Source organism: Giraffa tippelskirchi, chromosome 2 (assembly GCF_054371585.1).
Source record: "Giraffa tippelskirchi isolate mGirTip1 chromosome 2, T2T-mGirTip1v1.2.pri, whole genome shotgun sequence".
NCBI classification, from domain to species: Eukaryota; Metazoa; Chordata; class Mammalia; order Artiodactyla; family Giraffidae; genus Giraffa; species Giraffa tippelskirchi.
This window is the reverse complement of record NC_137276.1, coordinates 209,083,942-209,108,921: the sequence shown is the minus strand read 5'-3', so window position 1 is coordinate 209,108,921 and position 24,980 is coordinate 209,083,942. Positions and strand designations below refer to the sequence as shown.

The 24,980-nt window shown below is 40.2% G+C and overlaps 2 protein-coding genes across 44 annotated transcripts in view; one reads left to right on the top strand and one right to left on the bottom strand.

Annotated features, from left to right (window-relative positions):
- Nucleotides 1-112: 112 nt before the first annotated feature.
- On the bottom strand, nucleotides 113-24,560 carry LOC145539636 (uncharacterized). Its single transcript, XM_081573664.1, has 5 exons — nucleotides 24,462-24,560; nucleotides 16,033-16,104; nucleotides 5,567-5,778; nucleotides 4,579-5,448; nucleotides 113-4,224 (listed from the first exon to the last, which is right to left on the bottom strand). Exons 1-5 carry the CDS (start codon nucleotides 24,558-24,560, stop codon nucleotides 4,218-4,220), a joined length of 1,260 nt encoding a protein of 419 aa, XP_081429790.1. The 3' UTR covers nucleotides 113-4,217.
- Nucleotides 3,897-24,980, top strand: part of NRIP1 (nuclear receptor interacting protein 1) — a 92,264-nt gene continuing 71,180 nt past the window's right edge. For 6 of the 43 annotated variants that reach the window (XM_081552963.1, XM_081553055.1, XM_081552956.1 and 3 more), the window contains exons 1-2: nucleotides 4,915-5,129; nucleotides 23,734-23,815. The gene's annotated coding sequence lies outside the window, so the exon portion shown is untranslated. Of the gene's footprint in view, nucleotides 4,163-4,914; nucleotides 5,130-5,239; nucleotides 5,407-7,477; nucleotides 7,636-20,431; nucleotides 20,590-23,733; nucleotides 23,816-23,923; nucleotides 24,002-24,389; nucleotides 24,529-24,980 lie in introns of those variants that run through there. The other 37 variants (XM_081553120.1, XM_081553111.1, XM_081553091.1 and 34 more) reach the window with 26 other exon arrangements.

Here is a 24,980-nt window from a genome sequence, read left to right as displayed (position 1 = left end):
GCACCAACCTAATATTCTCCATAAGTGCGTGGACATGGAAGAATTGAAAAGCAAAACCCTGGGCTTCTATAGCCAGGATGATGTTTGACAGTAACTCACACAGAAGTAGTTCTGTGCTCTAAGGAAGACTTTTATTGATACTTTTATTCAACTCCAATTTTATAGTGTTTTTTAAAGCTATACAGTCAGGTTACATTTACAATCCATCACTAGAGTTAACAGAAATAAAATTAGTTGTAACTACAGTATGGTTAATGGAGTAACAGTACATAAAATGTAAACTTCGCTGATTCTCTAATTGGCATAAAAACCTAGACACAAGAAAGTAGTCTTTATAACATAGCAGAGTTAAACACCAGTAATCAACACAACTAAAATCACAGATTACACAAGATTCAGATTTTCATCTTAAGAAAATTTCCTTTAACTGTACCATCAAAGATTTCATCTGTCCTCTAGAGACACATTGTCCCATACAGTAGCCACTAACCACACGTGGCTATTAAGTACTTGAAGGTGATGTCCCCTTCAAAAAACCCCAGTGGATTTTGAAATGTTACTTTGAATGAAAGAATATAAAATGTCTATTGAAAAGTTTTTATGTTGTATACACACTGAAATAATATTTTTGGTAGTTAAATTATTAAAATTAATTTTACCTGTTTCTTTGTATTTTGAAAATGTGGCTACTAGAAAATTTAAAAGTACATCCACAGCTCACATTTGTGGCTGACTTTATATTTTTATTGGACAGCATTTCTCTAGATGCTGAAGGACTATAACTGCATAACTATACTGGACTTTCACCTGTGTACATTTCTGTTCTCTGTCATAGTGCATTAGTCATTAGTTCATAGTGTATAAGGTGAGTTCAATACTTCTCAACACATATTTCTGTTTTCTTCACATCTTACTACTGTTAGGCAGTCTTTTCCCTCTCTTAAGAACCCTTTCCCACTGGCCTAGTTGGCAAATTCTTACTTTTTAATAGCCAGTTAAAGCATTCTTTACTCTGTAAAATTTTCTCTGAACTCCCTTACTCCACACTTGTACCCAAACTAGAAATACAGATTGTCCTCTGGATTGTGAAAGTTGTTATTGTTCAGTCACTAAGTCGTGTCTGACTCTTTGTGACCCCATGGACTGAAGCATGCCTAGCTCCTCTGTCCTTCACTATCTCCCAGAGTTCGCTCAAATTCATGTCCATTGAGTCAGTGATGCTATCTAACCATCTCATCCTTTGCCACTGCCTTCTCCTTTTGCCTTCAATCTTTCCCAGTGTCAGGGTCTTTTCCAATAAGTTGATTCTTTGCACTAGGTGGCTAAAATTTTGGAGCTTCCGCTTCAACATCAGTTCTTCCAATGAATTGGGTTGATTTCCTTTAGGATTGACTGGTTTGGTCTCCTAGCAGTCCAAGGGACTCTCAAGAGTCTTCTGCAGCATCATAGTTCAAAAGCATCAGTTCTTCGGCACTCAGCCTTCCTTATGGCCCAACTCTCACATCTGTACATGACTACTCAAACAACCATAGCTTTGCCTATACAAACCTTTTCTATACTATGGAAGTCTCTTGCCCAATATCTACTGGATGCCTACCATTTGCAGAACACAGGGATAGGTGCGGTAGTATCCAAACATGAACCAGAAAGACATGGACCCTATGCCTATAGTGATTGCATCTAGAATGGGATACAGATAAGTAAATACCCAGTCACCAACTGGAGTGAAAAATGCTATCACAGACAGATTCAGGGAGCACATCATAAGCATGCCTCTCCCAGACAACTTCTCTGTGGCAGATAAAAACACTGAAACTGAACTATATGTATCTGATCCCATAGGAACCTTGAGTTTATAAAAATAGTTGTGTGTGTAACTATGAAATCTCAAGAGCATCTTTTTCACATCACAATTGGTTAAAATGAGTTGCCTTCAAAATACAAATTCCAGAACGGGCATTCTTCTGTTACATATATGCCCCAGTATCCTTACAATGACTCTCTTAGCCAGGAAATTTAGGTATCGATTTTTTAAAAAACAAAGTACAACAACAAAATAGCCCCAACACAATTAGAATGATTAAAAATGAATTCCACAAAAGGTGTGCAATTTACTTAACACTAATGTACTATCAAAAAGAGTTCAGGATTTCAATGATTGGATTTCTGTGGGTTTGAGAAGATAGATGAAGAATGAAGTGAGGAGCTCTGTTAAGTTATCTAACATTTTGCAATAGACTTTTTAACAGGGGTGTTAAAGAGGGCAGGACCAGTATTTGGCTTGTTGGATTAACTGTGTAATCTTATTTCCTAGGAGGTCGTTTATCTACCAACCACAGTGATCTAAAACCCAGTTAAGAAGCAAAAAGAATGCTTTTTAAAGCATCATTTGAGTAGTCCAAATATCTGTCACAAGGTCAATGCAATGAAGTTCACCTGCCTTTCTCCTTGGTGAGCACATCAGTTCCTTACATGGGACTTATTTTGTTTCACTTTAGACTGAATTGTGACAAATGAGGCTATCTGGAATCTCTATCTGCACCAGACTAGTAGCTGCCAATCAGAAGAGGAGGATAATGTTAGAGACAGGCACTCTGGCAAAAGAGAGAATTGTCAAGCAGATTGTCAGTTAGGAAGGGGGAGAGAGAGCAACTACGAAAGGCAGAGATGGTCACTGGGTCATAGTATCCTGGAGTCCTTCAGGGTGAGGACCGATGGCTTCTATGCGTCCTGGGAGCATCCCTGACTCCTAGGAAGGAGCTTGATAGAGAACAGAAACTTGATGTAGTCATTAAATTCATTATAACCTACTATCAAAATTAACTCTGAATTTTCAAGAAAAAGCCAAAAACTGGCTTAAGAAAATAGAAACATTTATAATACGTTTCAGAAAATCTTTGTACAACAGTTAAAAACAGTTTTAAAGAAAATTAGTTTGATTCCTTAAAGGGCCACACTCCAATAATGCTGCCTATCACTTAATTGAAACAGTTGGCTCTGAATCAATCCTGGATAAACATCATCCTACAGAACAGTGGACTTTACTAAGCTGCCTTGAACAGATTTCAAACGGTGGTAGATACAAATAATAAGCTCTCATATGAGGTTTAAATATATAAGATGGCAACAGATCGCACAGTTGAAATCATTAGAGTGATGTAAAATAATTGTTCTAAAATGCACTATCACCATGAAGTAAAATCTTCCTGCCATGTGCCCAGCACTGTGCTAGGTGCTGTATTATTAAGCATTAATCTGAAAAATCGCTTTCTCTTTTAAGACTGTGAAGGTGTTCCCAAATCTTCATTCATACTTTTAAAGGTTAAATGACATTTTACACGCACAACACAACCATTACGTAACAGGCATAGAATACTGTTTTATGACTTGGATAGTTCTTCTTTTTTTTTTTTTAAGTGCACTAGTAACTCTATTTTCAAATGCTGTCGAATCCTTAAGGATCTGAAAACCTACACATAGGAATGGAGTGTCTTATCCACTCACTTGTTTTGTGCAATAAGTGTTTAAACACAGGCATGCCATTTCGGAGTTTACAGTGAGTCTAAGCTGTACTTTAGCGTTTTTGCAGCAAGCAAAAACAATTTCGGCAACGGTCCTCATTTCCCCTGGCAATTTTTTTTTTTTTTTCATGGCGAGTTACTAAATGCTAGATGCTAGAGTCAAAAAGAAACCTGACATCTGGGGAGGTGTTGCGGGGGTGTTAATAGTTCTAGTTTGATGTTTGGGGAGAGCCTTGAGGATAAGATTTTAAAACAGCAAATACAGGGAGAAGGGGGAAATGATGGTTTCGGATGACTCTCTCCTCCCTCCACTTTCTCTCTTCACCAATCCGTATCCCCCCCAATTTAGAGGCGGGTTCAGGGAGATCAGGCTGCAGGAAACCAGGAGGCTCTCCGGGGCTACCGCCCCGGCCTCGTGATGTAATTGTTATTTCTTACTCGGAGCCTTAACCGGCGGAGGGCTGCCCGAGAAGTGGCAGCTGGGTGCCTTCTGCCTTGTCTTGGAGGGTCAGGTTCGGTCCGAGGACGATGTCGATTCGCGGACCGACTCCGCCGGAGACTTCGCAGTGACAAAGCAGCAGAAGATATACCCTGCTCCCGGGTCCTCCGCCTTCCGAGGAGCTGAACCCGGCGCTCCTCAGGTCTCCTTCCCAGTTTTCCTCTCGGACTCGCCCCCCGATTATCCCTGGGTGCCTCCTACGTGCTGGGCGCGGGATCAGAGGGACCCGCAGTTAGCGCCCGTTCCCCCGCCCCCCGCCCCCAAGACACACAGATTACAAGGTGGTGGAAGTTGGGGGGTGGGCGAGGAGCCCAGGAGACATGGGTCGTGGGGTGAAGTGGGAGGAGAAGGGAGCCTAAGACGCCGGGACCCGGGGGTCCCGACCCCCAGGCTGAGCCCCCTTCGCGGGCCTTTGGCCTGGGTCACGAGACTGGCCCCCCCACGCCCCCCGCCCCGAGAGCCCCAGGAGGAGCAGTCCCGGCGCCTTCGGCGGCGGTGGGGGCTGCTGGACAGAGCCGGGAGCCGCGGGGAAGGGCTCGGGGCGCCTGGAGCACCCACCTCTCCTGGCCGCCGTGATCCTCCCGCCGCCTCAGGGCCCTCGCAGCCCCCGCCCGGCCGGCCGGAGGGCGGGCGAGGAGGAAAACCAGCCAACCGAGGGGGCCCCGCAGTTCCCGCGAGCCTCCGGGACCCGAGCGCGTGCCTCCCGCCCCGGCGACAATGGGAGAGAAGGGGAAAAAAGGGTTAAGAAACTTGGCTGAAGAGCTGAATGGCGTGGAGCGGCGAGGGGAGGGACTGGGCCGCGGCCGCCTCGGCGGCGGAGGGAGGAGCGCGGCTGCGGGCGGGCGGCGAGCGAGGCGCTCAAAGTCAGCCTCGCAGACATTGCAGCAGAGCCCCGAACTCGGGAGGCGGCGGCGGCCGAGGCGGAGGGACGAGCCGGCCCCACGCTCGCCCGCGCGCCCGCCCGTGGCCTCGCGTCGGCCGCTGCGCCCGGCAGCGCTGCCGATCGGAGGGAAGAGCTCGCCGGGGCGCCGCGGGAGGACGTGGCGGCGGGGCGCCTTCGCGGAGTGAGCCGGCCGGAGCCCCGGCGCTCGGAGCCTCGGCGGCCTCGGGTGAGTGGCGGCCGCGGCCGGGGGGCTCGGAGGAGCGGCCGTCCCCGCCGCCGCCGGAAACGCCCGGGAGCGCGGCCCGCGGCGGCGATGGCGTTGGCGGGCAGGGCCTCGGGGGCGTCGGGGCGGCGCGCGGCCCGGGCTGCGGGCGGCGGGAGCGGACGCGGACGGCGGGGTGGGCTCGGCGGAGGGGGACGGCTTCCGGGCAAATCCCGCCTCTCCTGCGGGCTCCGAACCTCCCCGGGAACTCGGGGGGCCCGGGCAGCGGGGCCGGCAAGTTGTGGAGTTGGCCCGGGGGCTCACGGGCGCGTTCTTGGCCGTCCTGGGTCGGGGGGGGGGGGGGAGGGCGGCCGCCGTGTGGCCCCGGAGCCGGGCCGGGGGGCCGGGGTCGCGACCCGCTCGGCTGTGCCCCTCGGCCCGGAGCCCCGGGCGCTTCTCGCCGCGCCTTTCTCAGTCCTGCTGCCCCAGGCGTCCTGGGCGGCGCCGGGAGCCGCTCCCCGCCTCTCGCCCGGGTGCCTCCCTGCTCTGAGCTGGCCGGATCCCCGGCTGGGGAAAGTGGGTAGGCAAGGGGACCGCGCTCCCGTCCCCTAGCCGACCCTCGGGTCCACCCGGCCCGTTCGTACTTGTCCTTCCCCTCCCGAGGGCGAGGCCCCTGGAACCCGAGGGCTCAACCATCACTTTTCTCCGGAGCCAGAAAACCGGGTTCACCTCTAGAGAGGTGCAGGTCCTGGGAGCCTTCGTTTTTCTCTCTTACATCTATGTGTCCTCTTATACTACTAGTGGATGTTGTCTTATATCGGGTTTCCCGGGAAGCATTCTGCAAACCGTCACAACCTTTCCAAAGTAGTTTTCCAAATTTTAATCAAGAGTTGCTGTTGCGTCTGGAGGAACAAAGGAATCAACTATGTCTTAGAGGCGAGCAAGCTGGGAGTCTGTGACACATGTTGATCTCTGAAGTATTGCAGGAGTTTTTACCTTCTATCTCGTTAGGGATTGAATTGAGTTTTGAAGATAGCAGAAGAACAGCATAAGTACTTTTGCTTTTTAAAAAAATGTTTAATAGGGCGTTTTTATGTTGGAAAAGAAGACGTTCTTAGCCACAGAGACTTTTCACTCAGTTGGTGGAACTGAGTTGGAGTTTGTCTCCGGTAATATAAATGATTAAATGTGAGATTGTGCGGGGGGAAAAACTGTTCTTAGAGGAAGAGAGCCCTTCCATAGGGTGAAAGTAAAAAATGGTTGTCTAGTTATAGATCATGGTTGTTTTTTACCTTTGGTGAGGGAGTGATTTGTGAAGCAGAGGGCTTTGGTAATTCATTCTTTAAAGTTATGAATTGCATTGAACCTGCTTATTAGTGAATCATGAGTTTAGCAGGTGGGTGGCATCTTCCTGATGTGATTCTTCAATGGTTAATCACTAGTTTGCCACCTTTGTTGTTGAAGAGACACTGAAATAAGTGGACTTTTTCAACAAATGGTGCTTCATCTGCCTGGCACCAAAGTGTGGGTTGCTGCCTGGAATATGTTGAAATGTTTTCAGCTTTGAAGTAAGTTGCTCTGGTTTTGCTCAGCGGTTTGGTAATGTGGTTTGGGTTTAACTGGTTTCAGAGAGTAGTGGCTTCATCACCAGTGCTAACTTTTCTCTGCTTGGAATGAGTTCCTAAAGACAAAGAAGATTCCAGCAGTGGAACAGCCATTATCCTGCAGGCTGCAGGATTGTTACTTTAGTCTGTTTCCTACACTCTGGTGGGGAAAGACCTCTTTCCACAGTTACCCCTTGAAAGTGCCCTAGGAGCATGAGTAAAATACATACAAAAAGCAAACAAAACGGAGGGCTCCTCATTGTTGGTTTTACTCCAGTGCGCTCTCTACAGTGCCTTTGAGGTAGTTGAAAACCAGGTTTAATGCTTGGACCCACTTCCTGTGTGGGTCTCCAAACTTTTACTAATTGTCCACCCTAAAATTGTGTAAGTTTGCAGTAAAAAAAAAAAAAAAAATCTGTAAAAGAGGCTGAAGGCTCCTCTGATTCTTACAGTTTTTGAAGAGCAAAACATCATGATTAAAAAATAACCTATACCACCACCTAGAGTCTGTTTGTTAGTTTATTGCTGCTGAAGTTTGCTTAAATGGGCATGCCTCTTGTTCTGATACAGCCAAAGAATTATTAAGAAACGCTAACTTTCAAAAGGCCATCCAAGAGAATGATTATTTGCGTGATAAATAGCAGGTGCCAGTTTAAATTATGCATGCTATCTTTACAATAGAAAATGATGACATATCAAGTTAAGTGGGCTATTTGCCAAAAGATACTAATTCAAAAGACTTTAAGAAATTTTGTGTCTGTGCCTTAGGTAGCTCTGATTGCTTAAAGGCTCTCTGCGTTGTTACCAGAGATTCAAGACATCTTACAATTTAATACCATTTGGACTTTTTTGAGGTCCAAGTGAAACAAAGCAATGATCAAATATAAGGGAGCATCACAACTCCAGAAATTCTGGAAACTTTAAAGGTAAGAGAGAAGGTAGGCTATAGTAAAGTTGCAGTTCAGAGATGTGAAAAGTAGCATCACTGTATGTCCTGCTGGTAGTTTATACCTAGTAAAACAATCTGTTAAATGGGAGGATGGGAGACCTTAAGAAGACAACTCTGTTGCCATGTGGTTTAGCACATTGTCCAGGGAGGAAGTAACATTCCGTCTTTAAACAGTGTAACCCGAGAGAAAGATGGCCTCCAAGATCTTTAATTAAATGCCAGTTGAACAGAGAGAACTAGAGCACTGTATTAATTCTGTCAAACATCACTATTTTAGAACATTGAGGACAACTAAAAATGAATTAACTCATATCTGAAAGCAGAGTTTTATGGAAGGTGACAGATGAGGCAAAATATGTCAGTCTAATGGCGCAAATAGGGAGATAAGGAGATATGTCATTCTCGGCTCCCTAAAAAGATGAGAAGGAGGAAGGTTATTATTAATTGTACAGATTCCATTGCAAACTGATACTGGAAGACGGTGGCACAGAAGTAGGTTTAAATCAGTGGCTTAGGATATATGATATTAAAGGGATTAGGTTTTAAAACTTGACAATTGTAAGAAACTTAAAAGGTCATTTTTTAAGTGTTCCGAAAGAGCAATGATAGCTTTGTAAATCAGGTTAAAAAAATAACTCTGCCCCACATAAGTTCGAAACAGCTCATTTTTATCAAGAAAAAATTGTTCTATTTAAATTGTGATAGGTTGAGTTTTGCTTTGCAGACTTTAGATTTCTGGTTACAGTCAGGTTTTAAAGTATAGGTGGAAGCATTCCAGTTTGTCCTCACCCCACCTCCCTCTCTCCTTGCTGTTTTCCTGCTCTCTTGTCCCCTTCTTTAAAATGAGTAGCTTCTACATCTGTGGGTGTTTTCTCCCATTAACTCTGCCTTCATTTGTAGCTTCGCTTCTTAGCTATGTTGGGATGAAGGTTCTTTACACTTGTGCTCTTTCCAGATGCCCCTTCACGTGGCTGATGCACAATGAGGGTGGGTTCTGTTTTGGTTTGGTTTCATAGTGGTTTAGTGTTCCATGGGTGCAGACTGGGGAGAAAAGCATTTGCTGTTCTAACAAAGCCCTTTGTATCCGTCTTCCAACTAGAGAAATATTTTTATGAAAAGCAACTTTTGATTACTATGGAAAAGTCAGAGAGATGCTCTGAACAGAATAGGGCGGGGCGGTGGTTGGAGGCACTTTCAGGATCATGAGTTTGATTTGGCGAATTGTTAAAGATGCATTTCCTTAAGTGGCAGTTTTGCGAAGGGACTGACAGAGGGGAAAATGAGCAAACTCATTCTGTAATATTTAGATTGATGCAATAATTAGGATTGACACAGTATTACTCCAGAAGGGTCACTAAGACTTGAGAAGGTAAAAATCGAGAGTGTCAGATGATGAAGCAGGCCGATGGCATGGAACTGAGGGTTATAGCCAGAGGTTGGAATGAAAAAAAAAGTAAATGGAGGAGAGAGATCTTGTTTCTGTATCCTGTTTTGCATCTGGTACTGAAGCAGGGACATGAATTGCTGATGGTAATGGAGTCCCTTTTATGAGGACAGCAATATTATATAAATAGTGGTGGTTTGAGAGGGAGAAATGGCAAGTTCCCCACTTGTGCGGATGCACACTGATTTTGAATGTCTCTTAAATATATCCAAAAAGTGGAAGGTCAAAATTAGATACCAGCATAGAAACAGGTCTTAGAGAGTAATAGTTTATTTCGAAGGAAATGAATTAAAAATAGACCATCTTCTCTTTATTCTTTTGAGATATGGTGTTTTCCAGGGGTCTTATTGAACATGGAAAACAGAGTGCTGAGGTTTGGGTGGTATAACTGGAGAATTCTTTCATAAGATTACTGATAAGGATAACTTCAAGTAAAATAGCCCCAGAAAGAATGCTTTCTTTAAGCACATTATCTGGTGATTCAGGGGTAGGGGGAAAATTGGGACCAAAGAGACCTCTGAAACCTTATCTGGGTTTTTTTGCGAACTGTAATATAGATGTTCCTCTGTTGTTATTTTTTGTTCCTTGAAATGTAATGTTCAAATCGGATTTTTAGCGTTCTAAAAAGTAGTTTGTTTAGAAGAGACGTTTCCTTTTATTTTGCTACAGATATGAAGAGTAATTTTAATTTTTCATGATAAATATAGGTTATTGAGATGTGTGTGTGTGTGTGTTAGTTGCTCAGTCATGTCCAATTCTTTGCAACCCCGTGGACTGTAGCCCTCCAGACTCCTCTGTCCGTGGGATTCTCCAGGCAAGAATACTGGAGTGGGTTGCCATTTCTCTCTTCCAGAGGTGGTGGGGGGGCGTGTCTTCCCTACCCAGGGATTAAAACCCGGTCTCCTGCATTGCAGGTGGATTCTTTACCATCTGAGCCACCAGGAAAGCACGGTGATATACTAACTGTTGTCACTGTTATATTACATACTCTGCACTTTGAACCTTAAAATTCCAATCAATCCCTACACAATCTTGCAAATATTACAAAAGAATTATAAAAAAATATGATGTTTTAGGATATTATTATGCCTAAAACAGGTAATTATTCTTAAATTCGTAAAACATTGAGAACAAGAATGAGGAAAAGGTAAATATGGTACATTTTACCACCATGTTAGAATTTTGTTAAAATTAGTATCTTGAACCATGCTAGGGATAACATTTAGCCTAGAGCTCTAGGAGTAATGAATGGATTTGAAGAATTCAGAAGACTGATAACTCAGAAATGTAGAAAAAATTACTCTTTGAAGTTATGGAAAAAAGAACCCCACTGTATTTACTTAGTATTACTAAGATTTTTTTTTTAGGTTAAACCAGATTTTAAGATAAATTGTTATTGAAGATAATGTATAGATAATTATTTCTTAAAGAAATTTTATTTACATGTTTTTTGATCAAAATAAATTCAAGAAGAACTCCAGAATATGTTGAAACTTTTCCTAGGAAGATGCTTGTGACATCCGTGCATCCATCCGTCCATCCATCCATCTGTCCAGCCAGCCAGCCAGCCAGCCTCTTTCCTGCTCTCCCTCCCCACCTTCATCCTTCCTTCTCTCCCTCGCTTTCTTCCTTTCATTCTTCTTTCCTTCCTCTTTGGATAAATAGCACCAGGGTTAAATAAAAGCATTTTGTTAAGAAACTTGGAAATGAACTTGCTTCTCTGACAGTCAAGAGCTGTGTTTGAAATTCAAAGCTAGCATCATTCACTCTCTCCAATTTCTTTAACTTGGTACACCTCAAAGAGTAAAAGCTCTAAAAAGCTCTAGACCAATCTTGCCTTGTTAGCTTGGTGTCCTTCAGCAAAAATATTTTTAAGGATGGAAGGAAGAGACCCTTATTTGCCTTAAATTCCAGGTCACTGTGTGACTACGCCTAGAGTTTCAAGAAATACTCAACTAGAAGCCTGCTGGGAATTTGAGTCATCAGCTTAGGATACCACTGGGATCAGGACAGCTCTGACTGACCTGATGCTGGTGGTTTATTCAGACCTTTGGTGAAAAGGAATCTCTCACCCTTGGACCTGCAATTTAGAAAGTCATTTTTCAGTCACCTGTAAATGATAGACAGGTCTGCTCCTTGTTTTCAAATCTGCACTTTGCTAATAGATTGAGGCTAGCTCAGGAACCTAACAAGTTTGGGACCTGTGTGTTTTGCAGTCAGCTTTGATTATTTTACTTTTAGCTTCTTTACCAGCTGTGTGAGGGTACTAGGTAAAAGTACCTAGTTTTCTCTTTACATAAGAGAAAAGCTAAATCACATAGTGGCTAAGCTAGCTTCTCCTAGTAGTTGTGTACTTGTAATTGTTGAATTTGCCTGTACTCTACATAGTATGTGAACATGTTAACTATGTTACTGGTTAAAAAAGGAAGATAATTTAGCATTACAATAGTAATAAAGGAAATTATGTTTATATACCATCTTAGAATATTATTATAACTGTAATGATTTAATGACAATGTGGATAAGAGGACACAATCAAAGTTTGAGGATTAGAAGTTTAAAAAGAGACTGCTGTCTTGAGGAATTTATCTAGATATTGAGAGATATGAAATGTTTAAGAGATTATATCTGTTTTTTTTTTTTTAAGCACACATTTAAAAAATTTTTTTGATTCCCAAATTTACAGTAATCTCCAATAGAGTGGTAGATTTATACCCTGGAAAAGAAATTAAGGAAAGGAAGGAGAACAGAAGAAGGTGGAGAACAGCAAGAAAAAGGGCTTGAAAACACAGGAAACACTACCAAACAGGATATAAGAAATACCCTCACAATGAAATTAATCACAATTGTAGTTTTTCGGCAAAGGGAGTATTTGCACAATGGGTCATATAGGCTCAGGTTTGACTTTTGAAAAGCATATTTTGAAAAAGCATCTCTGTTTTATTATTCCACACTTTTCTAGCTTAAGTTCTGCTACTGAATCAATGTATGATAACTGATGAAAGGGAAGTCCTTTATCTCTCTGGGCAACATCTGTAGATTCTGTAGAACAGGGAGGTTAGATTTCATTTCGAAATTCTGAAACCCTGACTGTATATCAGTATATGTTGTTTTTGACGGTAAACAATAAAGGTTTCAAGGTTGTAGCTTTGAAAGTAGAGATGATTGAGTCCAAACTTGAAATATAAAAAGTTATTTAGTTACTTGTCTGTTGCCTTTTCCTTTTTTATTGAGAGGAGGAGGGGTAGGGAAAGAAGAGGCTTGGGGGCACGCCCTTTTATGCTAGGCATAGGGCTGGCTGTTTTAGAGTACCCCTATGACATATAGGGAGAAGGCAATGGCACCCCACTCCAGTACTCTTGCCTGGAAAATCCCATGGATGGAGGAACCTTGGTAGGCTACAGTCCATGGGGTCGCTAAGAGTCGGACACGACTGAGCGACTTCACTTTCCCTTTTCCCTTTCATGCACTGGAGAAGGAAATGGCAACCCACTCCAGTATTCTTGCCTGGAGAATCCCAGGGACGGCGGAGCCTGGTGGGCTGCCGTCTATGGGGTCGCACAGAGTCGGACACGACTGAAGCGACTTAGCAGCAGCAGCAGCATGACATATAGGCATCATTTTGTCTATTTTGGGCTTCCCTGGTGGCTCAGACAGGAAAGAATATGCAATGCAGGAGACTTGAGTTTGATCCCTGGGCTGGGAAAATCGGGAGAAGAGAACGGCTACCTACTCCAGTATTCTTGTCTGCAGAATTCCATGGACAGAGGAGCCTGACATGCTACAATCCATGGGGTCGCAAAGAGGCAGATATGACTGAGTGCCTAACACTTCTCTATTTTACAGATAAGAGACCTAGACGGAGAGAGGCGTGAGTGATTTGCCTGAGGTCACACAACTAATTTCTTTGATAATAATATGCTTTTCTATGAGAATATGACATCTTTTGAAGAGAAAACCAGTTTCTACCTGATTTTTAGAAAATCATTAAAAAAAAAAACAACCCTGCTCCCAGCCCGATAGCCACAGGACTCAGGCAGCCTGGCTTCTCAAAGAGCAGCCCCGCTGGGAAGGCACCCTGCTTCCAACAGGTGTTTCTGCCACTGTTGCTGTGAATTGTCAGCTGACGTCCTGCTCCTGCACTTGCAGGAGGGGATGGGGTCCCCAAGAGCAGTTGTACAGGCTCTGAGCTCCGGTGAAATGGACCACAGTGTTCTTTGAGGCAGAGAAAGCTACTATGTTTCTTGATATAATTCATTAAAAGAGCTTGGCATGGTCTTAATCTAGGTATTCCCAAGGCTAATTATGTTTGTGCACTTCAAGGAGCCGTTGTAGCAGATTCAGAGCCTTAGCTTTTCCTGGTTGGAAAGTTAAATCTCTTGGCTATTACGGCTCTTAACATGATTTTTATTTTTATTGTCCTGTGTTCACCCCCAATAATTATAAGCACTGTGCTATGCTAATGAACTAGTCTCTGTAATACAAAGAGGAGATTGACAATGCGTTTTTGAATTTATCAAGAGGATGCAGAAATCGAGAGACGGGGAGTATGTGGCTTCATTTGAGGAGTAGACCATGGTCAGGAAAGAAATTTTTGAGTTAGGTTTGCAGCACATCATGTATTTTTAAGTACACATAAGGCATGTTCTTTTATTGTTGGAACCGTGAGAAATGGAGTTATAAACCTCTCCACCTCTTTTTACTTGCCTCATTTAAAATTTATAGAATTTTGAACCCAAAAGAATCAAGCTGAGTGGTTCCTTCTACACTAAAAGGCAGTCAAATTGAAACTATATTGAATACATAAGATTGAGTAATAAGGTTCATATACATACTTTTTAGTGTGTTTTGGATTTTGAATTGCCGAGTAAATGTTGGATAAACGTAAGTGTTAGTATAAAAGCTGCAAATGAATGTTTGACTATGATTTTTTATAAAGAGAGTATATTGTATCTGGCCACATAAGTGAGAAACTGTGTAAGCGAACAATCTGAGTAAGAAAATCTTTCATAAGTTCAGATATGTATATAAATTCAGACACGTTAAAAAAAAATAATTGAAATAGACTAAATCTACATGAGGTCAAAGTTTGAAGATGAACAGTTTTATTCACTGCCTGTTTTTTCCCAGTATCTGAATGTTTGGTGTTACTGAGGCAAAACTCAAAGCATACATTGTTCATTCTGTTAGTAAAATGTTATTCTTACCTGTCCTGGTAATCCTAGACTGAGCTCAATCACTGTTATATTCTGTTATTTTTTTTGCTTTTGCTTGGGCTTTCAGGAGCTGAAGTACTTTCATAGGAGCCTTAGCTATCAGTTTGGAAAGGAATTTGATAGAAACTATGAAATTTCTGAGTATAAATGTACTTGTTCTAGAAATACCTTGTCCTACTTGCTCATATGCAAACAAGTCGGTGTTTAGAGGCATCGTGCTTTAGAGAAAAGCACATAGACTAGGTAGTTTGTGTAGACTGTAAATCAAATAGTGATCAGTGCTACTATTTAGCCTTACACACCTTTTCCTTTTCTCTTGATCTTCATCCTTTGTCTATTTTGTTTCCTTTTTTCTCCTGTTTTCCCTTTTGTTTCCTTTTCTCACTTAATCTTTTTCTTTTTTTTTTTAATTGCTGGGAATATCCATGTGATACAGTAGGGTAGATGCTTACTTGTTTTCCAACATTTTTGTCATTGTTAATTTAAAACTTCCAAAACATTTTTCTGTCTGTGTCTTACATGGGAGGACACTGAGCACCTAAGAATTTAAAGCCACCAGCTGGCAGCTGTATAAACCCAGGGACGAGAAATCAAGTTTTGATTTATTTCACTCTTTTTTGTTTGTTTGTTTTTGCTAAGGTAGCCTCAGAAAGACAGACTTTTGTACCAGGTGTTAAGAAATAGTTAATAACCTTTGATGATGGATCCAGCAATATACTAAATCTAAGCTGAGCCCAAGGGAGGACCTGTGATAATCAGGACTGGATCTTAAGAAGTGGAGTGAGCAGGGTCAGTTGCATCATCCTTGTTTTTTGTAGCCTGCTTTCTTCTCATGCTGTTAAAATATGGTCTTCAGGACAGTCTTATGATTCATTTGATATTCTAGAACTTGGAATATACTTTCTAGGAGAATTTAAAAAAGAGAAGCTTTAAAGTACAGGTGCACATCTGTTCATGCGGCAACCTTGTTGCTACATGTTACATGTATTTTTGAGTTATATTTAAAGTTCAGTAGGGCAATGACAAACCTAGACAGCGTATTTAAAAGAAGAGACATTACTTTGCCTACAAAGGTCCGTACAGTCTCTATGGTTTTTCCAGTAGTCATGTACAGATGTGAGAGCTGGACAATAAAAAAGACTGAGTGCCGAAGAACTGATGCCTTCGAACTATGGTGCTGGAGAAGACTCTTGAGAGTCCCTTGAACTGCAACAAGATCAAACCAGTCAATCCTAAAGGAAATCAACCCTGAATATTCATTGGAAGGACTGATGCTAAAGCTGAAGCTTGGCCACCAGATGGAAAGAGCCAACTCAGTGGAAAAGACCCTGATGCTGGGAAAGATTGAGGGCATGAGGAGAAGGGGATGTCAGAGGATGAGATGGCATCAGTGACTCAATGGATATAAGTTTGAGCAAGCTCCAGGAGGTGGTGAAGGACAGGGAAGCCTGGTGTGCTGCAATCCGTGGCATCATAAAGAATCAGACAGGACTGAGCAACTGAATAACAATAAGGGGAATTTTATTTGTAGATGAACAGAGTCAGGTAACTGTAGTTAACTAGTGTGATCACAACACTCACAGGCCAGCTCTGCCTACTACCGAAGAATAATAATCTAAAACCACTAGTGAAGGTGGTTGGGTCTGTTGGTTCTACTGGGAACATAGTGCAAAGATTATGGGCCCCACTCCTGTATTCTCCTGAGGAAAGGTACCAGATCAGAGACGATACTGTGTAGACCAGGGGTGATCAGTGCCCTGAACCAGCTGCACCAAGATCCACCCCTCTAGAAAGAGAGCAGAAGAGAAGAAACTTAATTGTAGCCTTTGATGTGGGCCACAGACTGACCACATTTCTGACCTTGGTGAAGCAAATTGGAATGGAATATTCTTACTCATGGGACAGAAGACAAAAGAGTGTAGGTGCTCATCGTGGTCTCCACATCTCTAAAATGATCAGATTTATCTCTCACAGTTCCTTGAACCCCTGATTATAATAGTCCCACCTTTGTTGAATGCCTGTCCTCCTCAGTAGACTGTCAGTTTCATGAATAGGAGCTTATTCATCAATGCATTATCCATGCTGTGGGTGCCTGTTACGTAGAAGGTTGCTAAAAAACATTCGTTTTACTGTGCCAATCTCAACTATTGATGAAATCTGGCTTTTAGGGGCTTAGGAATGGAGCCTTTATGCGTTAATACATAACAGCTGCTAATGATTATGAATAACTTATGCATAATAACTTGTACCATTTTTTTCTTTAGTCTATTTAAATTAGAACTTCTAAAAGGAATACTATTTCTTCTTTAAAATGTATCATCTTCTTTACAGACATGTTTATTATGAAGGAAACTATGAAACTGCTGGTGACATTATAATTACTTGGCACTTGAAATTGTTTTGTATACTAAGTTTCTTCAAAAATACACAATTTATAATATATTAGAGTGCATGTTCAACAAAATCTTTGGGGGCAGCATTTACTTTTTTTAAAGAAAAAACAGAAAATATTTCTAGAGCCTCATGGGCAGTGTTCTTGACCTCACTTGCAGTAGCCATCAAGATCTGCCAGCTCAGCACATTTAATTGCATTGAATTTGACTTCTTGGGATACTATAGGCATCTTATAATCTCATATCTAGTATTAATTTTGGCATTCAGTAATCTTAAAAGTTAAGAGGTATCAAGAAGGACTTGTTTAAAACCTAGTAAATTATAGAACTTAAGTAGTTTATGAAGCCCTTTTGTTTTTAAAAATTAGGATTTGCTCTTCACTAGAGGTGAATTTTCTGTTAGAAAATTATCATATTCAACTAGATTAACAATGCTAAGTTAGAAAATAAAATTATCTTAGCATGGAGGTCACAATTTCTAGACTAGCAATTTTCAGATACTAAAGAAAATGTGTAGGTTATCTGGTATACACATATCTAGCATGGAGATTTAACAAATGCTCTTAAAATGACTTTAATCCAGTTTCTTGCTTGTGAAGACAAAAAATGTTTACTAAACTTTATGCATAATTGGAAGTAGATGTCTTTTGTAAGCAGAGAAAATATCTGTCAGGACTTGCATATTTTTCTATTCACAAGCTTATAAGTCATAGTGACGAAGATACACAGGCTAATAGACTACTGTCCAAAGCAAAAGAGTAGAGAAATTAGCCCATTTACTATTAATGTGTTATACCGTACTTTGTGTTTTTATCAGTGCTGAACTGTTTTTTCATTGTTCTTAGTGTCAGTCAGTGTGCTGTAGGGTGCATGAATACTATGCACTAGTGTAACTTTCCCACTGTTGAATTCCTCAGTGTCTAAGACCCAAACTTAATTGCTATGTTATGAACTGACTCTTGTAATTAAGGCATAATGTCTCATTTAAATTAATATTAAGGATAACAAGGTCCTATTGTATACCACAGGGCACTGTATTCAGTGTCCTGGGATAAACCATAATGGAAAAGAATATAAAAAAGAATGCATATATGTACATATATGTAATTAACATGAATATATTTTGCAGTAAAAAAAGGTGAATGAGACTCTGAATCATTAGCTTACTGCTAGTTGTCTCAGGGTTTGTTTTCCGTTTGACTGCTCATTTACCTGCATATATTACATTTTATACATCCTTGTGTATATTCTTTCTGATGATGCCATTTTTATTTTGGGGCACTCTAGTAAATGTGAATAGCAGTCCATTTACATACAGGTGTAAAAAGGATATTTTTAAAGATAATCAGCTTTTTCCAATGGGGATAAGTAGCCAGTTGTAGTTGTTTTCTGTAGCTTAAGTCATTTGCTCGATTCAATACTTAAATGAAACGTTAGTAAAGCAAAAAAAAAAAGAAAATTTGTTCTTGTACCTATTGCCTTGGGAGTGTTGCAGAATTTAGCAGTTCCCTCAGATGACCATTGTTCCTTTTAAAAAGAAGAAAAGAAATTGTGAGTGGATAGAAAATTTTGGTGTGAAAGGAAAGATTTCCTCAAAACTGATGTCAATATGCTCATTGATTTTGCTTTAAGCTTTTTTGTGTAGTGAATTTTAGTGGGTGGTAAAAAGTGGTAATGCGTTAAAAATATTAGTATCCTTAACATGCTCCAGAGTGGTTTGACTGTAAATCGGAAACATGGAGAATAGAGGATCAGTGTTAAAGATTAGATAAGTTTCAGTGTGGTTCAGCTGAAGCTATGAAATAGGTGAGTCATTTATTGTTTCTGGTCTCAGTTTGTAAAATAAGGGGGTTGGACCAAAATGATGATTCGGTTCTTCTTGACTCAGTCAGAATCAATATCACTTCAAAAATGAAGTTTTACTGTCACATGCATTGAGTAGCAGGGTGCATAGAACTAAGGGCTGTGAGGATGTCCCTTATGGTTTTTGAGCGTGGCATTTAATATTTTACAGCAAAGTTTTTAGTTTAACATAATTGAACTTGTACTAGATAGGGTTAATAGGCTAGAACAAAAGGTCAAAGCATAAGGCATTAGGCTTAATTAAGGGAGAGCAGGAGTGGCAGGAGTGTGTGACAGTTAAATGGGTTTCCCACAGACTAATGTCGGTTACAGTACAACCATGCCTCAACTTAAGTGGGTTATTTTGTGCAAAGGGCAGCCGTGATTAGCAGTTTGACATGCCAGACACTTCTGGCCAATCCCATCTGTTTTAGAGGTTAAAAAAGCACACCTTTATGAGCTGATGGACTGATTTGTGTGCCCGTCTGGTAAAGATTAGAAGTCCAAGGCCAATGCAGTAAACGTCAGTTATAGAATATTGTACTTTCTTCATTGGCTCATTGTTTTAACCGTCAACTGTTTTATAATGGGGGAATAACCGCTGTTTATGGAGTTGAATGCAAAATGGGTGGGGGAACAAACAGGTGAGAGAGGAAGAAAACTATACCCTAGACATAGAATTGTCAATTCACATGTGCCAGAGCAAATGTTTCAAATGGAGATGTGGACTCCTCTACATACTCTTCATCTTATGGAGTGTTTTTGGTCTGTTCCTTACAGTTTTTGAGTTACAGTGGCCTTTTTTGAGAGTTATCTGAGCAACCTATCAGTCCAGGATATAATTTTACACTCAGAATTGATAAGTTTCTTTATTTAGGTACCTCATTTTTGGACAAGATGGATCCTTTACCTCCATACCATATATACATGGTTGAATTTCTTTGACCATATAAACCATGTAAAGTGTAGTATTTTGTTCACTGACCTAGGAAGAGGTAAAGGAAAAGAAGAGAGATGAAAAGGAGAGCACACACCTGTGTACTTCCTATTTGGGTAGGATATACTGTGAGGCTGACACGTGCTGTTAACATGAAGTGTGTCACAACCTAGCCTTGGACTTTTTTCTTCAGTTTTGAGAACTATAAGAGTGCTGCCTTTAAAAGTTCATTTTCAGTTCAAGGTTGTAGCTCATATGAAGACATACAAAGGCTAGAATGTGGTTATAAAGTTAGTTTTAATATAGTCCTAATATCCAAGGAAAGGAAAACCTAATTTTATATGTATGAAATAGAACTTTAGATAGATACTATGATCATAATTAATGAGCTTTAAGAACATGAAGCATTCAGTCTTTTGGATGGGTAGAGGGAAGTGTATGATAAATAACAAATTGTTATCATATTTATCAGAAATTATCATAAGCCTGAGATTTGAAATTAAAAATGTGACCAAGAGCACTGGAAATAATATTTGAAGATGGGGTTGGTCCCAGTGCTTTTATATTGTTGAAATATGTGAACCATGAGTTCTTTGTTACATAGTTATACAGATAATCTGTGTGTGTGTGTGTTAGGTTGGTTCAGTCGTGTCCTACTCTGTGCGACCCTATGGACTATATCCCACCAGGCTCCTCTGTCCGTGGGATTCTCCAGGCAAGAATACTGGAATGGGTTGCCATGCCCATGTTAAATCCTGAATTGCTTTAGAATTAAAATATCTAAAGAAGATTTGGTCACTGAAAGTTATATGTGAATCATAATAGTAACTAGTACATTTTAAAATACATGTATGCATTTATTTTTACTACTAAGCTATTCCAAAGTGAATTGGTTTAACTTACAGAGAGAAATTGAGATATGTTATTTCTCATTTTAAAAGGTCAAAGTGACAGCAAGGTGTTGGAGTTTGTCTAGGAATAAAGTACTTAAAAATGTTTTCATCTTTATGTTCTTCGTGGAGTAGCATCAGTTGAAATGATTGGGATGTAATACAGATTTACATGGAAAGAGTCCTGCCCTTCTAGGTGGGGAGAAAAGGTGAAGAGGCATACATTTATTTTATATTATTGCTGCCTTTTTTTTTTTTTTTGCTAAATCGTTTTTAAATTACAAAAGTTTGGCTTGAGTAGTATAAAAGTGCTTTGGTATAATAGTATTAATACATTAAATGTAGGAGATTTATCTAATTTAATGGACAGAAGCTTCTTAAATGAATCTCCTGATGATGATATATTAAACCTAAAACAAATATTTGAGGTTCTATATTTGTATTAATAGTACAAACATTTTAAAGGTCTCTAGATCCTAACTTTTTAGTTTCTTTCTGTTTTCTCCAGTAAATTCAAGTGCCAATAACATCTAGTTTGTGTTACAATTTTACTGAAGACTAATATATTATATATTAATTTACTAATATATTTTGTAGGATTAACTTGTTTTTGTCTGTTATGATGTTATATTACAAGGTTTTGAAGAATACACATTGTCCCTTGTAATTTATGGTAGCCAGTTTCTATCAGCCAGTTTTATTTCTTTACTTTCACTAATGTTTTATTATTGGCTTTGAGACATATAAAAAGTCTGCTCAGCTAAGCAAATTAGTTGAATATATGCTGAGGTTATGAAAAATGAAAGCAGAAATGCTTAATATACTTAGCATTCTGTGTTTGCAGTTCTTGTCCTAAAAATTGTTATAGCTTTATAACCTGACTTTTAGTTGTTAGAAATTTTTTTGAACCATTGGAGATAGTATTAGCCCTGTTGCATGTTTTGGTCTTTAGTGTTGGTAAGGCATAGGATTGTCCTTTGTCTCTATTCAGGGAAATGGCCTTTAATAAGAGAGCCATAATATATGATGGATTTAGCAAATACATATTCTTATTATATTTTGCATGTGTATATAAAATCAGTATGTACAATTATGTATGATACATTTTAGATAGAGACGTTAGAGATGGCTGCACCTGTTGACTGCATTAAGCATTGGGTCTCTCCTAAGGAGGCAGGGAGAAGGCCTCCCCACTGTCTAAGTGCATCATTCCTCCTTGGTAAATTGCGTACATTTTGCTTTTTTGTATTCTGTGACCTTGCAGTCAGTGACTTCAGCCCAGAATAGTTTCAAAGTCATGTAAATGAATGCAATTAAGGTATTGCTTATCATCTTACATAGTTCAGATGGAACTTTATTGGATAGAGAGGTTTGTTTGCTGTATGAGGAAGGTCAAAGTAAGGTTAAATTTTATTACATAAAATGATTTGGTAATGTTTTTATTTAGCTGCTGAAAAAGTAGTGTCCTAATAGGAAATGATAATGCTCTTTTTTGTTTTTAGTCATTAGGCAGTCTCTTCAGGGTTTTCTGTTATTGTTTTTTTTTTTTTTTTCCTCTCTATTTTAAGGTGATAAGTACTTGTCTCCTAATAAAATTTGGGGAACATTTTGCCTTTAGTTATGCTTCGAGGTATTTTTGAGTTACACATTAGGTGACATTCCTTGCTGCTGATGGAGGGTAGCTTAGGAGCTGCTGAGCTTAGGAGTGTGCTAAGAGAGTTTGTGTTAATGTTCAATTACCATGCCAGTTGGTTCAGAGTCCCCAATTCACTAGGGCAGAAAAGAGCCCTGCCACCCAGCTGGCTGAGTGTTTGTAGGGATTGGGAGAGTATTGACTTAGATACGGGGAGAGTGTTGTTGCTAAGGCAAACTGAGAAAAGGGAGAGGGAGAGTGATGGAGAATGGGGATTGAGTATGTGTATGTATGAAGTGTGAAATTTTAAAAAAACGTGCGTATTCTCCATTGTGATTGGCTCATGTAACTACCTGCTTTTGTTTGCTGATCCTATTTTTACTTCAGCATGATGTATTATTAGTTGATAAAGTCTCTCAGATTCATTGACTCATAAAGCAGACTTTACTCAGCATCAGCTCTGTGCCTTGCACCATACTGGGTACTGGGGGATTCAGAGATGAATGAAAGGCTCTCGGTCACAGCGGGAGTAACAGGAAGCAGGATACAAAGTGACCCAGAGGCAAGGTGGTTAAAGAGTCTGCTTCCCTAGGATATCACAGAACCATCACTCAAAAAAATGTATCATCTGTGTATGGTTTTAAGGAGACTGAAGGGCACTAATGAAATAATTATGAAAATGCTTTATTTGGGGAGTTTAAGGTTTAGGTTTATTTATTTATTTATAAGCTAAGCAATAATCCTTGAGAACCAATCATAGGCTGTGGGATTACTGTTGTTGTTGTTCAGTTACTCGGTCGTGTCCCACTCTTTTGCAACCCCATGGACTGTAGCACCCCCAGGCTCCTCTGTCCATGAGATTCTCCAGGCAAGAATACTCTAGTGGGTTGCCATTCCCTTCTCCAGGGGATCTTTCCAACCCAAGACTCAAACCCTCATCTTCTGCATGGCAGGCAGATTCCCTGCCAACAGGGAAGCCCAGGGGTAGGAATTGAGAATTGTAGAAAATGTGAACCTGACCTATATGCAGTGGCTAGTGTGAGTGGAATGCTGCTGTGGGGAATCTTGGAGTTTGCCCCATACTTGTCTTATCATCAACTGGGCTCACTGTCCACTGGCCTATCGGTCAATATACAGTTTCCTCAGCCACCGCAGTGTTAAAGGGGGGCTATGGGTCTTGCTGGCCTAAAACTTTTTCATCCACTCTTTTGTTCTTAGAAGTATAAAGTGTTCCACATGTTGATGTCATTCTTTATCTAGGATGACTCTGATTCCAAGTTTAGTATTTTTTGTTTCTAATGATCTGGGGGGGGGGAATGGGGTGTTTCCACTCTTGTGTTGACTACCAAGTAATTCTAATACTTTTTTCCCAGAATCTTTGATCATAATTTCCCTTGGTCATTGACATTAACTTCTCACATAGTTGAGAATTGATGAAAGAGTCTTTAGACAGTGTATACACAGATAAGTAGTATGTTTTGATGTAAATAATTTTGTATGCATACTTTTCTTTGTCAGATGTGATCAACCACCATGCCCAAGGAGAACATGTATAATTAAGAATATTTTTTACTTGCAATACATCTTTTTTTTTTTTTTTGGTCATTTTTTCAGATTTTTTTTTTTTAATCAGTAGTTAAGATTTCATTGTAAAAGATACTGTTGAAATTCTTTGAGATAAGATGCACTTGAAGTAACATTTATTTTTATTAATTTTCAGAGAGTGTTTGGATTGTGAGCAATTTAAGAACTCTGTTCTCAGGACCCATTACTTTAACATTGGGGAGAAACACATCCAGAAGGTATGTATTTTGGTTCATTGCTCTGCTTTTTAAAATGTAGTTGAGCCTTTTCAGTTATAGGGAACAAAAATATTATGCCATATTTAGTTTATTTTTCTTAAATTTCAGAGATTGATAACTGCATTGCTTGACATTTGTAACAGAGGAGAGGGATATATTTCAATGTTGGTAAATTCTGAAGTTTGTGTGAGTACAAGAAATCTGGTTTAGATGGAACCAGTTTTGCCTTTTTTAAACATCTGAAATATTTACATTTTACCTTTTCAGCACAGTACTATTTTAAAGAATGTTTTGATTTGAAAATGAGTTGTAAAAAATTCCCGTTTATCTGGAACAGTGTGAAATATATGTTAAACATGCAGGCAGTCTTAAAGTTCTTTGTGCCTACATAAAATTCTATGTTCTAGTATAGCGGCCAGCTGTCCTCTGTATTTCTATCAGTCTTTAATCAGGGTCCATGGACATATACAACCAGGTCACCTGACTCCGCCTCTGAACATCCATCTGCTGAATTCCCTCTGCATTATCACATGTGTCTAGGTTGGTGCAACATAGTAATTCATCTGTTCCCTAGGCCCTGAGTCTCAGGACATGTGATATATTCCTGGGAAGGAAGGATTTTAAGATCGTCAGTTGCTAAACTTACCTGCTTTGTGTTTCTATCCTTTACAACCCCAAGACCCCATGTGGACATACCAGCCAATTTTGCCGAGGTCAGTGGTGGACACAGGTCCCCTTCAGTCATATCCCAGATTTCCTTCTTGGTGTCCTCCTTTATATCTCCTGTAAGTGTTGTGGTGGTCTTTTAAAAAAACTTGGCAGCTGTCTTGCTTAGAATAGAAGCTGATAAAGGAAGAATGCATTAATACATTTAATAAGATAATATATTTGTTAAGGATATAGTGATTACATGTGACTATTAACTGAAGATAGGTCAACTTCTAGTGTCAACTTCTTTGAATCCATATGACTATTACCTGGATAGTCTTGATTTATATTCACATGAAATAACACAAAAGTCAGTTTTACAAATTTTCTTACGTGATCACTTGTCAAGCACTGTGAATTTGTGGAATTGGATCAATATAGTCTTTTATAGTTCTATAGCACAGTATATTGAACTCTGTAGGTTTAAGGTTATTCACTATTAGCAAAACAACATTTT